We start from the raw sequence: 15,375 nt of genomic DNA, 5'->3' as shown, positions 1-15,375 counted from the left end.
CATACTGCCTGCAAACACTCGATTTCGCCTCACTTGTCAAATTTCTTCGAGATCCTAGAGTTTTGTACATTATTCTCATATTTCAACTTGTCTACAAACTTTATTGACATAGACCGTCGACACGGGTGATACCGAGGGCATATAACTGCCCTTCGACGCGTCCAGAAAGACATACAACACCAACTCACGTGATGTTGCATTATGGCATATGCATCCTCCTTCATTCGTCAAGGTCAGATACGTAAGTTCTTCGTAGTAAAATTACAATATACTTCTTTAGAAGGAGGTTAATAACTGCTAGTAGGGATCTCATCTCTCCATTCCCTGCGATATGGCTTCAATTTCGCTATAAGCCATGATCTTAGGTTAAGGTCTCGCTTTGGACCCAAGTATGTTGCAAGAAGGCTGGGCGTATATGCCAAAGACCGGCTGCTCGAGGGTCGGCCATTGACATCATCTTCAAGGCCACCAAATCAAGAGAATAATCGCGACTTAGAAGAAGAAGATTATGACGATTTCATAGTTAAAGGTCCGGATGCCCCGAAACCACTACAGGAAACGAAAGATGCATCCACAGGGACAAGGAAAGTCCTTCTTCCGCCACTTTCAAAGCAGCAGGAACAAGCAAGGCAGATTTTGGTAGCTGGCAAGCAAAACATCCTAATAAATGCATGTGCTGGTAGCGGGAAAACTACAACTTTGCTACAGATGGCTTCTCATCTTGGAAAAAAGTTTCTTGCTCTTCTCTATAACCGAAGATTAAGGGCAGAGACAATCGCGAGATCCGAGTCTTTGGACCTTAGAAATTTGACAATAGATAATTACCACGGTCTAGCGTATGGCTTCCCTATCCATTTCTTTCAACTGATCATGAGACGAGTTTTTCTTACAGAATCTCTTCTCTTGCATAGATATCGATATTATACACCAGAAGCAGACACGGACCAGGGATTGAAACGAATAGTTGAAGAAGATATGCAACCAACTCACCCACTCCCTGAATTTGATGTCCTGGTTCTCGACGAGCAACAAGACATGAATCCGATCATATACAACTTCGTACTGAAGCTATTGCGAGATTGCGCCAAAACCGGGACCAACTCACCTCAATTAATGCTTCTCGGTGATCCCAGGCAGGTATGAAAGGAATAACTCATGGCCCACATAAAAATGCACATTCAAATCGCCACGTATAGGAAGTTCTGACTAGATTCGCGCTATCAAGGAAATTTATCAATTCAACAACGCAGATAAGCGGTTCCTAACACATTGTCGGGACCTATTCACTGGCCAATATCTTGAAAACGGCAAAGCTCATGAACGAACGTGGGTAGAAATTAATCAAATGGTTTCCTTTAGAATGACAAGCCAAATCATTCGTTTCATAAACCGACAGCTTCTGAGAGGCTCCAAACCACAGATTGAAGCTGTTAAGGACAACCCTGATGACCCTCTCCCAAGATACGTGGTGTGCGATGCATACAGCGATGCGCCACTAAAAGAGCTTAAACGTTTGTTAGAGGAAGAAAAGCTTCCTCCAGAAGAGATTTTAATCATGGCACCATCTTTAAGATCCGCGAGAAATCCTATTCGTGACCTCGCCAATCTCATCGCTTTGGAGATGCCCGAAGTCCGTCTTCATATACCCACAGACGACGATGATAGTATATCGGAAAAAGTTAGCGCGGGAAAACTTATCTTTGCTTCTTACCACCAAGCAAAAGGAATCGAAAGAGAAGCTGCCATACTCTTCAATTTCTCTAGTTCCTACTATGACTTCTATGACCGACATCCTACAACATTGGTACATGTCGGGAATGTACAATATGTCGCTGCCACACGAGCAAAGAAGCACTTAATTTTAATTCATCATTACGAAGATGACTACCTCCCTTTCATAGATCGGAAGACATTGTCAAAGTATTGCTATCGACCCCCAGGCCCGAACTCTAGAGTCAAACCCCATCGAACAGAGAAAGAAATTGAACGAATAAAGATGCCGAAGGTTCGATGGAAAGTTACTGATTTAACGAGAAACATACCTGAGATGATTATATCCGCTTGTATGTCTGCACCCTACCTCATAAATTAGTAGTCGGAGCACTAAGAGGTCTTTTAACAGGTTTTAAAGAACTCGGGTTAGAGATGGTTCGGGAGCCAAATGACTACAGAGTTCGACCAGATCCACATGTTGAAGTCGCACCTGGTGATTGGGAGGCTGTGGCAGACATCACTGGAACAGCTGTACCAGCGATATTTGAATACGAGCAGCGAGGAACGTGCAAGCTGATTACTGATGTTATTGATAGTTTGGATAAATCTCAAAAACCACTGGACTTGCTCTCCAAGTCGAAACCGAAATACATAAACCACATGTTAGACATAAATGATCGCCTAAAAGAACAAAAACTCCAGATATCGGATATCCTGTTTATGGCCAACGTCTCTAACATGCTAACATCCGGTTACATATACAAGGTTTTATCAATCCCGTTGGAAAAGTACACCTGGTTTACAACAGAACACTCTGAAGCTTCATTCAACATACTATCGACACAAATTGGTGAAGAGGCATGCTACGAGGTATTCATTGGTCACAAATTTACTGATATTACAGCCGGGAACAATCATGCATCGGTCATAGGGCGAGTTGACTTGTTCGATTATGCAAGATTATGGGAGCTAAAATGGACGAGTGCACTACGCCCGGAACATGTGCTCCAAGTTGCATTGTACGCTGCAATCAACAAGCGATCAAGGATTAAAAGGTTCCGTGAAAAAGAGTACGTGGATAGCCAGCCTTTAGAATACAGAGAAAGGATTGCGAAACGGAAGACGAAGCCGAAAATCCCCATCGACATTGATTACAACAACCTTGAAGATGAAGATCTTTATAAGAAGTTAAACCGGCTTTCAAATTACTTGCTGCATGTCCCTACGGGCCAGCGAATTAAGATTAGTTCACCTCTTGGCGGGGAAAGAGATGGCTTTATTGAAGTATTGAGGAAACTCATCAAGGCGAAAGTAGATCCACCGCCACTTGCAATCACCGACAAGAAATTTCTTGAGGAGGCAAAAAATGGATTTCCAAGCTTTGTTGGGCAATGTGCCGTCCCTCCTTGGTTGAGTCCTGGTTGGAACAAGATGAAAAAGCGATCGAAACTAAAGTCCAAGACCGTGGAGGATAATACGGCTGGATCTGGGTGAAACTGCACAATTGTACAATTCTGCGGACCAATTTCGTGTCAAACCGCAAAACTTGTAAATATTACCATAGATGCTTTATAATTTAAGCTGTACATAGGTGAAACGCGCAAAGATTAGCGCATAAAGCCCGAGGTCTTTCAAGCTTTCTTCAGTCTTTTGCGTACGCAAGTATCAGTACATCTTGAAGTGTTGCTAGTGTGGTGATATCAGCCAACCAAAACATAGGATGGCTACATGCATTGTACGTCATGAGAGCTCTTGGACTTGATGGAGCCCGACTGCCCGAATTATATATAGCGCTGAGAATAACAGCTTGAGAGAAGTGCGAATGAGACCAATTCAGGATAGCCGATACGGACTTTTGGGGATGCCATAGTGGGGACATCCATACAATCGTCTGATATCTTTCTCACACCAAGAGGACCCGAAAACTTACGCCGTACTTACAGTACCTCATATTTGCACCTCACCCGATTCAACATCTAACCTTCGCCCAGCTTGCAGCTTCAACACAATGCCGGGGCTCGTTCGCAAAATACTAATTCTTGCTGCTGTTGACGGTCTACTATTGCTCCCTACTGGTCCTCGATCTCGGGGCCAAGGGCCGACCAAAATATCTTACAAGACCGGCGCTGTAAATGCTTCGACAGATGAAACACCAGTTTCGCAGGCAGTAGCTTCGGGCAACTCATTTGAAGCTGTGGGAATAGCAGGTTGGCTTGAATCTCTGTTTTGTAATTGCAAGTCGTGAATACCAATTAATATTAATGGCGCAGGTTTATTGTCCGTGCCATCTGGCTCATGGCTTATCGCAATTACCAAGAGATCACAAGTAGCAGAAGTTAAGGGTCGCCAAATATTCGTTATTTCCGATATTGCATTGATTCCACTTCATTCAAAGTCTGAGGCCGAGGCAGCAATCTTGCGAGTAAAGGCGAAGGCAGTAAAGCGAAGTTCTAGTAATGCCGGTATAGAAGATATAGATTCCGACGACGACTACGACGGGGAGTCTATTCTTTCGAGCGACGATGACGTATCCGACGACCCGCCTCGAAGGCCCAATCATCATAGAACACTATCTTCATCCATCGCAGAAGATGTGATCGGCAAGAAGGGTGTCTACGGACGATTTGCAGAACGCTGGTTCTCAAAGAGAGGGTGGCAGGTCGATAGAAATCGTTTGCAAGGACTAAGCGGGAAAGGCGAGATTGGCGGCGAGAGTTTTCCGATGCGCAAGATGAGGTCCCGTACAGGGTCTCCAGATTCAGAAGCGGCTGAGAAAGCTATTTCTCCGGCTCTGGATGAACAAGCTCAAGAATCACAGGGAGAGAGGACTTTGACCGGGGACAGCACTGGGGCAGATGCTCCAACTGATCCGGACCAACCGATAGAGGAACCAGTCGATAGCGAAGTCATCGAAGGGGTCGCAAATAGCCTGACCCCAAAGCTCCTACGAACCACAAAGCTCTTACTATCGGCATCGCGCTCATTTTACTTTTCATACGACTACGATATTACCCGTTCGATATCCAAGCAAACCTCAGCGACCAGTAGCGAAGTCCCCTTACACAAGAACGTAGACACTGAGGTACATTGGGCCAGCACCCATATATATATATATTCCTAGACTAACCTTCTACAGTTTTTTTGGAACCGCCACCTCCTAGAGCCTTTTATTGAATCCGGGCAGCACCATTTCGCTTTACCTTTGATGCAGGGTTTCGTTGCCCAGCAACACTTCCAAATCCCCAATAAAGAGGGATACTCCCGAAACTTTCTACTTACCCTCCTAAGTCGCCGCAGCATCAATAGAGCCGGTTTAAGATATCTGCGCCGTGGAGTAGACGAACATGGTTATGTTGCGAATTGCGTCGAAACGGAACAGCTTCTCAGCGATATAGACAAAAATGCCGAGTATTCTTTTGTTCAGATTAGAGGGAGCATCCCTCTGTTCTTCCAGCAATCACCGTACGCTTTGAAGCCGAAACCAATCCTGATGCATAGCGAACCCGCGAATAAATCCGCTTTCCAGACACACTTTAAGAGAATGAAAGACCGCTACGGGGAAATCCAGGCAGTCAATCTAGTCGAGAGGCATGGGTTTGAAGCGATAGTAGGCAATATGTACGAGAAATGTGCAACAGAGCTCGACGACCCGAAGATAAAGTTCGAATGGTTCGATTTTCATTCTGAATGCCGAGGGATGAAATTTGAGAATGTTAATCTGTTATTGGATCGGGTTGGAGATGTAGTTGAGGAGTTTGGCTGGACCGAGGAGAAAGATGACAAAATTGAAAGATCACAGGCAGGGTAAGGTTAAAAACTTATTCTAGATTGGCTGAAGCTAATATTTTGATAGTATCATACGGACGAATTGTATGGATTGTCTCGATCGAACCAATGTCGTGATGAGTAACTTTGCAAGAAGGGCGATTGAGATTCAGCTTACGAGACTCAACATCGACCCCACAAAACTCGAGACATCACTGAACTTCATGAATCTCCTGTGGGCTGACAATGGCGACGCTGTGTCAAAACAATACTCCTCCACCGCAGCACTCAAAGGAGATTTTACCCGCACAAAGAAGCGCAACATATCCGGAGCCCTTGCGGACTTCGGCTTAACACTAACGCGGTTGTGAGTATCTCCCCAGGTCCCAATTCCAATCGACCCTCCAGTTAATGGACCTATCATAGTTGGAATAACATAATTGGCGATTTCTTTACTCAAGCCGCTATTGATTACCTGCTCGGGAATGTCTCAGCGCAAATCTTTGTCGAATTCGAAGCAAAAATGATGAGCGGCGATCCAGCTGTTAGTGTCTCGAAGGTCCGACAGAACGCGAGTAAGTAACTAGCCTATTGCCAGGAAAATTTATCCCACTAAGTAAAACTAACTTGCTGGTAGTTGAAACGAGCTGCCGTTTAGTTATTGCAGACAGTAACGAAGAAATGATCGGAGGGTGGACCCTACGAACCCCTGGCGAGGAGAACACATTGTATGTGATTGATTCTTGAGCGAATGTTCCTTCGTAAACTAACGAAGCTATAGGCGGACCTTTCCATTCAAAGAGATTGTTCTACTTCTAACTGATGCGGCGCTCTACTTTTGCAAGTTCGACTTTTCGATGGACAAGGTCTCTGCTTTCGAGCGGATATCTCTTGAGAACGTTAAGGGGCTGCAATATGGTATGAGCTTACCTGGTTCTATTTCCGTTCCAAATGAGAGAGCTGATATAATCTCTAGGTGCCTACATTACCTCAACTCTGACGTCTGCGCAAGTGAATGAAAAACAGAATGTTGGGCTTGTTATAAGATACGAACCCGGGAAAGACGACATCTTACGGATAAACACCCGGTCTCTTACCTCCAATGTGTCTCGCCAGAACGGTGATATAGCGGCTGAGGCAGCTGTACCACCGCCTGATGCCGAGGGTCAAGGTGACACAAAAAAACCTGACGATGTGGAAGCTCCACCAAAGGAAAAAAAGAAACCTGAGTCTGACCCTACTCATGAACGCTTCCTCGCATTTAAGGCAATACCTGCAGATTCTTCCATCAAATCATCGATTCGTCTTCCGAGCCCACTTCGTAAATCTGCTGAATCCGATGAAGAGGGCCTAATTCTAAGCATATGCAGCGAAATAGAGAGAGCCTGTAAAGTTGTGAATTCCCAGCTCAACGGTTCCTCGGAGAGCGGGTCTGTTTCGGATGGTAGCACGGGTGAAGATTTGGTGACACCATTTATCGAGAAAAAGGACATTGTTAGTGTTCAGGAGGCAAAGAAGAGTACCGGACTATTCGAACAAGTTGGGTATTCTATCCGTCGGTGGGTTTGGGCATAGACATTGTACTAGACTACCCTGCTTACAGCGATCTTTCATCATGCCAAGCGTTTGGAGCATCTAGAATTCTTTTTGGTGTTGCGTGTGGTTTTTTTGTTCTGATTGTCAAAATGATTTCAGGTCCGCTGCATCGAATGAAAGCTGATACAAAAATCCTTTATACCAAGCCTTTTCTTCCGTATTCTCGTCAGCATCATGCCGGGTTCTTTACACCAAATAAGAAACATGCATAGAAATCCATCGCTGGAGTTTTTAACGTTATTGAAATAGTCTGACTGACTTCCCAAGAAAAGCTGAACCTGCCAAGCTGTGCGTCTGACAGAACAGCTCCCTCGCCTAGACATATATTTGAGATTCGCAGGATATTACTAACCACATCTGGAGCAGGCAGTGCGGCTGATGCTCGACACAGTGAAAGCTTGGCGGTCAAACGGCTATCTTTTTGAAGATGCATTTGCATTTGATCCCTCCAAATTACGAGAAGCAAGCAGCAGTGGCAACCATAGTTGTGCCCAAGATCGACTCGAGATCTTAACAATGGAAGTTCTCAAGATTTCTCGAGATTGAGCCCTCGTTTTGATGTGGGATTGTACCAATACTCATACCCTCGGATAGGGTTTTCGTACTAATACGAGCATGGGAGAATATACCTGTATTTGTGTTAACAGAAATATGTTACCTGGTGCAGATAATCGATAAGTCTTACGGTCGTGTCAGATTTTGGTTCAGGGCCAAGAAGTCGCCCTGGGCCGAACCCACCAAGACCCCTGCACTCTTTTGCGGCTGAAGCTCTCTTAGCGGGCGACGGTTTCTAAACTTATCGCTGGAAACACAAATCATTCCCTCCATATCAAATCCTCATCCTCGCTGGACTGTAGGCTGCATTCGGTAGCTCGAGATCCCTGTCACCAAGCTAGCTGGCCCTGGTGGGGAGCAAAGCTCCTCCCTCACAGCCCTCCGCCGACACACAATGATTTGAGATTTGAATTTTTTATGTGTGGAGCTTGGTACGCTGGATCACCATACGCTCATACAAAAATTAATGGAGGCTGAGACGACTTCCCTTCCTCTTTCGATCCATGGGCTTTTCTTAGCTCATGGAGGAGCTACCCTGATCAATCTGCACAAGGTCTTCCAATTTTTGACCGTCAATCCTTACAGTGGGGCTGAAGCAGCTTACTTTGCTGATACTTCTCTCAGCCTTACTAGTAGCTGCTCTTTGCTAGGGTTTTAGTTCTTATACTACCTTCAGCCCAGGTGGACCTTACGAAGGCTTCTGAACTCATTCCCTCTTTTAACGACACTACTCCTCCCTCAACCATTTCCGACATATCTTTTGACGAGTTTCCTTTTTGTTTTGCGAATCCGGGGTTTTCGGGTTCATTGGGTTTTCTTCACTGCTTTCTGTTACTTGATACCACTGGAGGTTCCTTGCTTGGATGAAAGGCCGCACATAACGATTCCAACAACAAAAAATATATCCCACTCGTTCTTCAGCTCAGTGTGCTGAACAAGCACCACAAGGCTCAATTCAATATGAAGTCGAGATACATATTAGCAGGTGCTGGTCTATTGCACTCCGCCAGGGCAATACCTGCATACATCACGACAGTTTTTTCCTGCCCAGATGTTGTGACGATTACACAAACCGTATACCCACCTGGGTGGACAAACACAGGGCCAATATATACAACTAGACCTTTGACTGAGCCTCAACCAAACCCTCCACCAAATCCTCGACCAGAGCCCGAGGGTAATAGGCCTCCCCAGCCGCAATGTACGGAACAAGGCCTTACAACATCGTGGGAGACGGAATACGCAACTAGAACTATGTACTATTCGGAGTACGGAATGTATTCAGGACCACCTGGTTGCCCTCCGACAATCTATGCCTACATGCCAACCACAGTTACTGTGAGTATCTAACGATCTACCCGCGGTTTCTATATCAGCCACTAATATACCTTCAAATATCAGTGTTCGGAGCCGCAGACTACCGGATGGGTTGGGTACGCATCAGATATCGCATGTGCCTCATGCACGGCTACTACCCTCGTTGGATTGAGGCCAGGCGTTAGCACTGTCGGCGGCGCTGAGGTTACATACTATACCATCTTCACTGAGGTTTATGTCGAAGCCGGAGCAACCACTCAAGCTAACATGATTGGTGCCCAATGGACAACAACTGGATCTCCACCATACGTCGCTCCATACGCCAAACAATGTACTAACACTGCCGCTGGTGGTACATATGGTGCTGCCACATATACTCCAACCAATGGTGGTGGCCTAACCGTCACCGCAACCGGTAATCGGGGATACCCATCCATTGACTACAATGATCCAAACCTCTTTAGACCTTATTCTAGCGGCGCTGGCAACCAACAAGCTCCTAACCCTAACCCGACCCCAGTCCCGACCCCAGCCCCAACCCCCAATGGTAACACTGGGGCAGCACCAAGTCAAGGTGGTCCATACACTTGGACTCGTGGGAGCGGCTACCCAAGCATCAACTACGACGACCCGGACTTCTTCCGTGTCGGCCCAGGCACTGGTACATATACCCAACGTGCGGGACCAAACACCAGCCGTCCACCATCAGCTGAAACCGCTGGTCCAAACACCACGATTCGTCCTGCTGAAGGCACCTCGCGTGGCACTGCTCCCCCGCCATCTGGAACTGGCCGCCCTACCTCCTATCCCGCGGACTATAGCGACCCCAATCTCTTCCGTCCTGTCAGTGGTATTGAGATCGTTTCTCTCACAGAGCGAAAAACCTTGCCTCCACCTACCACAACCTACACTTTCGGAACCAGCGTCTATGGCGCCAACTATAACTCGATTGACAACGAAGCTACAGAAAATTTCCGTCCTGTCAGCGGTGTTTCTATCGCCTCCCTCGAGACTCCCCAAACCTTCCCAGCCCCAATTACTACTTCCATCCCAGTCACTTCTCGAGTCACTTCCAACTATCCTAGCATCGACTATGCCAACACTAGCCTCTTTAGACCTCTAAATCTTGGTAATGGTGGAGCCGAGCCAGCTTCCACAGTCACTTCACCAGTTACCAGCGCCACTTCTGCTGCTTAAAGCCATCGATGATATGGGTACTTAAGGAGTTAGGTTGACTTAAAAAACATCCCCCCCCTAAAAAAAGGGAAATATACCTACACCTATTTTTCTCTCACCAAGGTTTTTAACAAAAAAGCGGGCATTATCATAGTGTTTAGTGTGTAAGCGGGTCCCAGATATATATTTTTTTATCATTATTCATCATTGTGTAGTTTTATATCTTAGACTCAAGAAATACATTCCTTGGGGGGTTTTGCTGGGTTTCTCCTTTTTTTCTTTTTCTTACTTTCCTTCCTTCTTTTCTTTTACTACTATACGGGCTTTCATTTTTCTATATCTATGGGTCATGTCCTTTTTTTCCCTTACTATGTGTTTTCGTGCCTTGCCCTTTTTTACAATTTAGCTAACGGCGCTGTCATACCAAATGGCTTGAAATTCTGCTTTCCTCTCCTCAAATCCATAATAGCAAGCAAGTCATGAAAATTCCTTTTTCAGGGATTAATGATAATCATTTGAAATACCTTTGATATAAGATAGTGAAATTGCAGACGCACGGTTTACCAAGGAAAAAAAAAAAAAAACAAATAACCGGCAGATCCAAAAAATTCTCGTGTTCTGAGGGCTGAACGAGCTGAAAAGAAAACCTGCAGTTGTTGCAAACAAGGCTTCGGGTAAGCTTAACTATAAATAGAAGCGGCTCTTTTTTTCAGAAGCTCGGAAGACAAATTGGTGTCCATGGCATGGGCAGGAATACTGCTTGGAAAGGTATTATATACATACGTGCTGACGGCCAGCCTGCAGGGTAAGCGACCTCTTACTGGCCAAGCTTACACTATTACATGATATGAAGTAACTGCCTTGAATTCCCCGGACTACCTTGAACTTGGCCAGTTTAAATGTGCCGAGGTTCCTTTTGCATTTGGTGAGGAAAATAGTACCACATAGTCAACACGGCATCATTAACCTTAATTTTTTGACTGAATCGGGGGCGATTAGTTACAGCCTTGTTAGGATGTTAGTACTATACCTTGGATTCAAAGCAGCCACGATGTCGCTATCTATTTCCGTGAGCGTACAGTTTCGAAGATTTTACTTATTATTGATACTATATATTAGGAATAATTTGAAGATGTATGTAATCTAGATTATTGATTCATTTAGATACGACTTCATCCATCTACCATCAACAGCGTCGTTCCCATATCATAGTCGTAAGTACTTACAATGATTGTGAAGGACAGAAAAGAAAAGGAAACAATGGATAAAACAAGAAATGCATTTAAGTACAACGAAGAAGAAGAAAGAAAAGAAAAAACGCCTGATGCAATGCCAATGCCCAAATCATTTAACAGGTTGATATCAAGCCCCCGAGCGTGAGAATCTACAAACCTCTTTAATCGTAGAGACCATCGTCCTCCTCAATATCACCATCATCAGGATCGCTCATCTCCATATCTACATCTTCTTCCATATCACTGTCATGATTTGGTACAACAATGACTTTTTCTCTCCCGTGGTCAGAATTCAATAGAACATGTGCCTCCTCACCATCCCTGATTGCTCCCTTTAGTATCAACACTGCAAGGGGATTCAAAACTTCTTTCTCGATAACTCTTTGCATGACTCTGGCACCATAGGCTTGTGAAAACCCAGCTTGAGCTAGATAATCCTTTGCCTGATCGTTTACCACTATCCGAATATTCTTGTGATTGTCGAGAAGTCGTTTCTGGATTTCATTTAGTCTCAGATCCACAATTCGCCTGATGCCACTGCGATCAAGCTGGTTGAAGATGACAATTGAACTGAGACGGTTGATAAACTCTGGCAAGAAGTGCCGACGAATCGCTTCCATGACTAGCGACCGGGTTTCGGGGTCGATTTTCCCGCTACCAGACCGTTTGGAAGTAAGGTATTCAGCACCCAAGTTGGATGTCAAGATGATGACAGTATTTTTGCCGTCGACAATACGGCCCTGGGAGTCTGTAATACGGCCTTCATCGAGGAGCTGGAGGAGAACCGTAAGGACCTCCTTAGCGGCTTTCTCGACTTCGTCGAAAAGAAGGATTGAGAACGGTTTTCGACGGAGTGCTTCAGTGAGCTGACCACCAGAGTCATGGCCGACATAACCGGGTGGCGCACCGATCAATCGAGCCACAGAGTGCTTTTCCATGTACTCAGACATATCGAAGCGGATCATACTCTTCGGGTCGTCGAACAGAAACTCGGCAAGACACTTGGTAAGAAGTGTCTTACCAGTGCCAGATGGACCACAGAACAGGAAGCTGGCAATTGGTTGGTTGGGGTTGTTCAGGCCAGATCGCGACAGACGAATGGCGTTAGAAACTACCTTGACAGCTTCTTTCTGCCCTACAACAGTTTTGCCGAGGTACTTCTCCATGTTGAGAAGCTTCTCCTTTTCTGTGGTCTTGAGACGAGTAACAGGAATTCCTGTCCACTTAGCAACAATCTCGTTGATTTGGTCTGGTCCTACAACGTCGGTAACAAGAGGGGATTCGTTTTCGGAAGGGTTGGTGAGTTGATCGACTTCAGCTTGCATCTTCTGGCGCTCGAGGAGCTGGATCCGGTCTTCGAGTTCAGGGATGACATGCTTGTCAAGGTCGTAAACCTCGGAGAATCTTCTTTCTCGCTCGAGGGCTTCCCTTCTATGTCGTTTTTCTTCGAGGCGTTTCTTGAGATCTTGAAGCTCATTACTTCGGCGCATCTCAGACTCGTATTTTTCACGGACAGGGCGTAATTCCTCTTGGACATTTGCCGCTTCCTTGCGAGCGACTTCGAGACGCTCTTTGGAAGCAGCATCCTTCTCTCGTTCAAGGGCGTGTATTTCGATTTCGATTTGGCGGAGTTTGCGCTCAAGGTGATCAAGAGCTTCGGGTTGAGATTCACGGGCGACTCTGACAGCGGAACAAGCTTCATCCATAAGGTCAATGGCCGAATCAGGTAGTTTGCGCGAAGTAAGATAACGCTGTGCCAAAGTCGCAGCTGTGACGAGAGCGGAATCGAGGATGGTTGTTCCATGGTGAACCTCGTATCGTTCCTTCAAACCTCTCAAAATCGAGATGGTCTCCGGTAGCGATGGTTCTTTGACGATTACTTGCTGGAAACGACGTTCAAAGGCCGCATCCTTCTCAATGTACTTTCGGTATTCGGCAAGAGTGGTAGCACCAATACAGTGCAACTTGCCACGGGCCAACATTGGCTTTAGCAAGTTGGCCGCATCCATACCACCTTCACCGCTGGCTCCAGCTCCCATTAGAAGATGGATCTCATCGATGAAGAGTACTATCATCTCTTTGCTTTCTTCGATTTCCTTCAAGACGGATTTCATTCTCTCTTCAAACTCTCCACGGTACTTGCTGCCAGCTACTAATGCACCAACATCGAGTGATAGAAGCTTGCATTGGGCGAGGTTTGCAGGAACATCGGAGGCAACAATTCGCTGGGCCAACCCCTCTGCAACACTCGTCTTACCGACACCGGGCTCACCGATCAAAACTGGGTTGTTCTTTGTTCTTCTCGATAGAATTCTGATGACTCTGCGGACTTCTTCTTCTCGTCCGATGACGGGGTCGAGCTTTCCGTCTCTCGCCTGGGTCGTCATATCAATCGTGAATTTTGAGAGAGCCTCATTCGGAGACTCTGCATCTGCAGTTTTACTGTCCATTCGTCTGTCACCTCGAATGGCAGTAATAGCGTCCAGGAGAACCTTGGTGTTTGGAACATTCGCTATTTTCAAGGCAGACTGGATGTTTGGGTCCTCAACGACTCCCATAATTAAATGGTCGACGCCGATGAATTTGTCTTTTTGGAGCTTCTGCAGGTCATGTGCCTTCCGTAAGACCTTGGACATGGTTGGAGAGAACGAGGCGTTTTCCGGTGGTGGATCCTGAGAAGGCTGACGGACGAGAGCCTTCTTCAGTTCTCGATCCAAAGTTTGGAAGTCACCGTTGGCGCGTTCGACGGCCTGGCGGAAGAGGGAAGGTCCCTGAGGAACAGCATCGGTGACACCTGGTTTGCTGTTATCCGGAGGAGGGGTTAGAAGAGATACAGCCAAGTTCACCGGACGGATCTCGACATGTGAGTATTGTTCGGCGAGCTCAATAGCATTTTTAATAGCCTGTAGAGCCCGGTCCGTGTAATCGTGACCGCCTGGTCCAGACATTTTGATATGTCCGTATTAAATGACAAAAGTATTTAAGAGCAGTAATGAAGGTATTTGTGTATTTGCTATGGTCGTAACTTCGTGAGGTGTGACAGTTCAGAGCAGAAGAGCTGCTTTTATACGTGTCGTTGGAAAATGCTCAGGTGACAGTTCGTGATCACTCGGCAGGTCCGTTTGATAGTTGTAAATGCAAGGGAGAGAAAAAGATGAAACGGACGAGAACAGGTAGATTTATATACACTCGGACAGTGGCCTAACCTTTGAAGTCGAGATCGCGAGATAGATCCAGACTGACGTAGAAGGTACCGGAATCCGGTGGCTGTTTCGAGACATTTCTAGATGCATCACAACACATCCCGGTTTTGTGTTTGTGACGTCAAAGCGGGCCATGCCGAGGTCACGTGCTGAGCTGCGAACATCGCCAACTTTTGCCAACTTCACAGCTTGACCGTCGACCATCGATGCAATATGATGAAAGAGTATCTCAAGAAGCGAGTATCCTTGAAGGCTAAAAAATTACATTGCCCAATAACGCAGGCCCATGTCTACTAGGTGCAAAAATGAACCGTCGGGATATCCTGGCAATTCCAAGAGCAAAAAGATTAAAAACGAAGATCGGTAAGGTCGTATTGGGAATTGAACCCAAGTCGCCAGAATTCACTGATCAGAATCTGGAGTGCTAACCACTACACCATACAACCGGACAGATGATCAACATTTTCAAAATGCTTTATCTAAGGCTTTTACCTTGAAATCACGGAAATCGAGCCAACGCACCCTGGTTCAGAAATACAACAAAGATTGAAAATTTTTCCAAGGCTCTGAGTGCAGGGAATAGTAGGCTAATGTGACCACAAGCTAAGCTGCGTGTACAAGTCGCAAATCTAGCCTCGAGTATTCTGGGTAATTTCACTGTGTGGTTTAGTGTGGCCTCCTTGAATCTTATAGATACCTAGCCATCTCTGTAAATATAAATATAAGAGCTTGTCTATATACTCAACCAGATATATGCTCAAACTGTCTTTCTTGATCCTCGTAATCTGAATTTCAAAGCCTTTCGATTACTAACT

General features: G+C 45.8%; 4 protein-coding genes across 4 annotated transcripts; 3 read left to right on the top strand and 1 right to left on the bottom strand.

Moving 5' to 3' along the window:
• Nucleotides 1-201: 201 nt before the first annotated feature.
• AOL_s00097g451 (uncharacterized protein) lies at nucleotides 202-3,207 on the top strand (the record flags this gene model as incomplete). The annotated part of the gene is made up of 5 exons (XM_011126284.1): nucleotides 202-241; nucleotides 305-836; nucleotides 912-1,137; nucleotides 1,211-2,063; nucleotides 2,123-3,207. The coding sequence occupies 5 exons, from the start codon at nucleotides 202-204 to the stop codon at nucleotides 3,205-3,207; spliced, it is 2,736 nt and encodes a 911-aa protein (XP_011124586.1).
• Nucleotides 3,208-3,721: 514 nt separating this feature from the next.
• AOL_s00097g450 (uncharacterized protein) lies at nucleotides 3,722-7,053 on the top strand (the record flags this gene model as incomplete). Its single annotated transcript, XM_011126283.1, has 8 exons — nucleotides 3,722-3,920; nucleotides 3,984-4,795; nucleotides 4,850-5,517; nucleotides 5,567-5,845; nucleotides 5,905-6,053; nucleotides 6,116-6,206; nucleotides 6,260-6,396; nucleotides 6,455-7,053. The coding sequence occupies 8 exons, from the start codon at nucleotides 3,722-3,724 to the stop codon at nucleotides 7,051-7,053; spliced, it is 2,934 nt and encodes a 977-aa protein (XP_011124585.1).
• A 1,536-nt stretch (nucleotides 7,054-8,589) lies between these two features.
• On the top strand, nucleotides 8,590-10,143 carry AOL_s00097g449 (uncharacterized protein; the record flags this gene model as incomplete). Its single annotated transcript, XM_011126282.1, has 2 exons — nucleotides 8,590-8,967; nucleotides 9,031-10,143. 2 exons carry the CDS (start codon nucleotides 8,590-8,592, stop codon nucleotides 10,141-10,143), a joined length of 1,491 nt encoding a protein of 496 aa, XP_011124584.1.
• Nucleotides 10,144-11,518: 1,375 nt separating this feature from the next.
• On the bottom strand, nucleotides 11,519-14,305 carry AOL_s00097g448 (uncharacterized protein; the record flags this gene model as incomplete). The annotated part of the gene is made up of 1 exon (XM_011126281.1): nucleotides 11,519-14,305. The coding sequence occupies one exon, from the start codon at nucleotides 14,303-14,305 to the stop codon at nucleotides 11,519-11,521; it is 2,787 nt and encodes a 928-aa protein (XP_011124583.1).
• Between the last annotated feature and the right edge of the window lie 1,070 nt (nucleotides 14,306-15,375).

Source organism: Orbilia oligospora, assembly GCF_000225545.1.
Source record: "Orbilia oligospora ATCC 24927 unplaced genomic scaffold scaffold00097, whole genome shotgun sequence".
Lineage (NCBI taxonomy): Eukaryota > Fungi > Ascomycota > Orbiliomycetes > Orbiliales > Orbiliaceae > Orbilia > Orbilia oligospora.
This window is presented reverse-complemented; position numbering and strand designations above follow the sequence as displayed.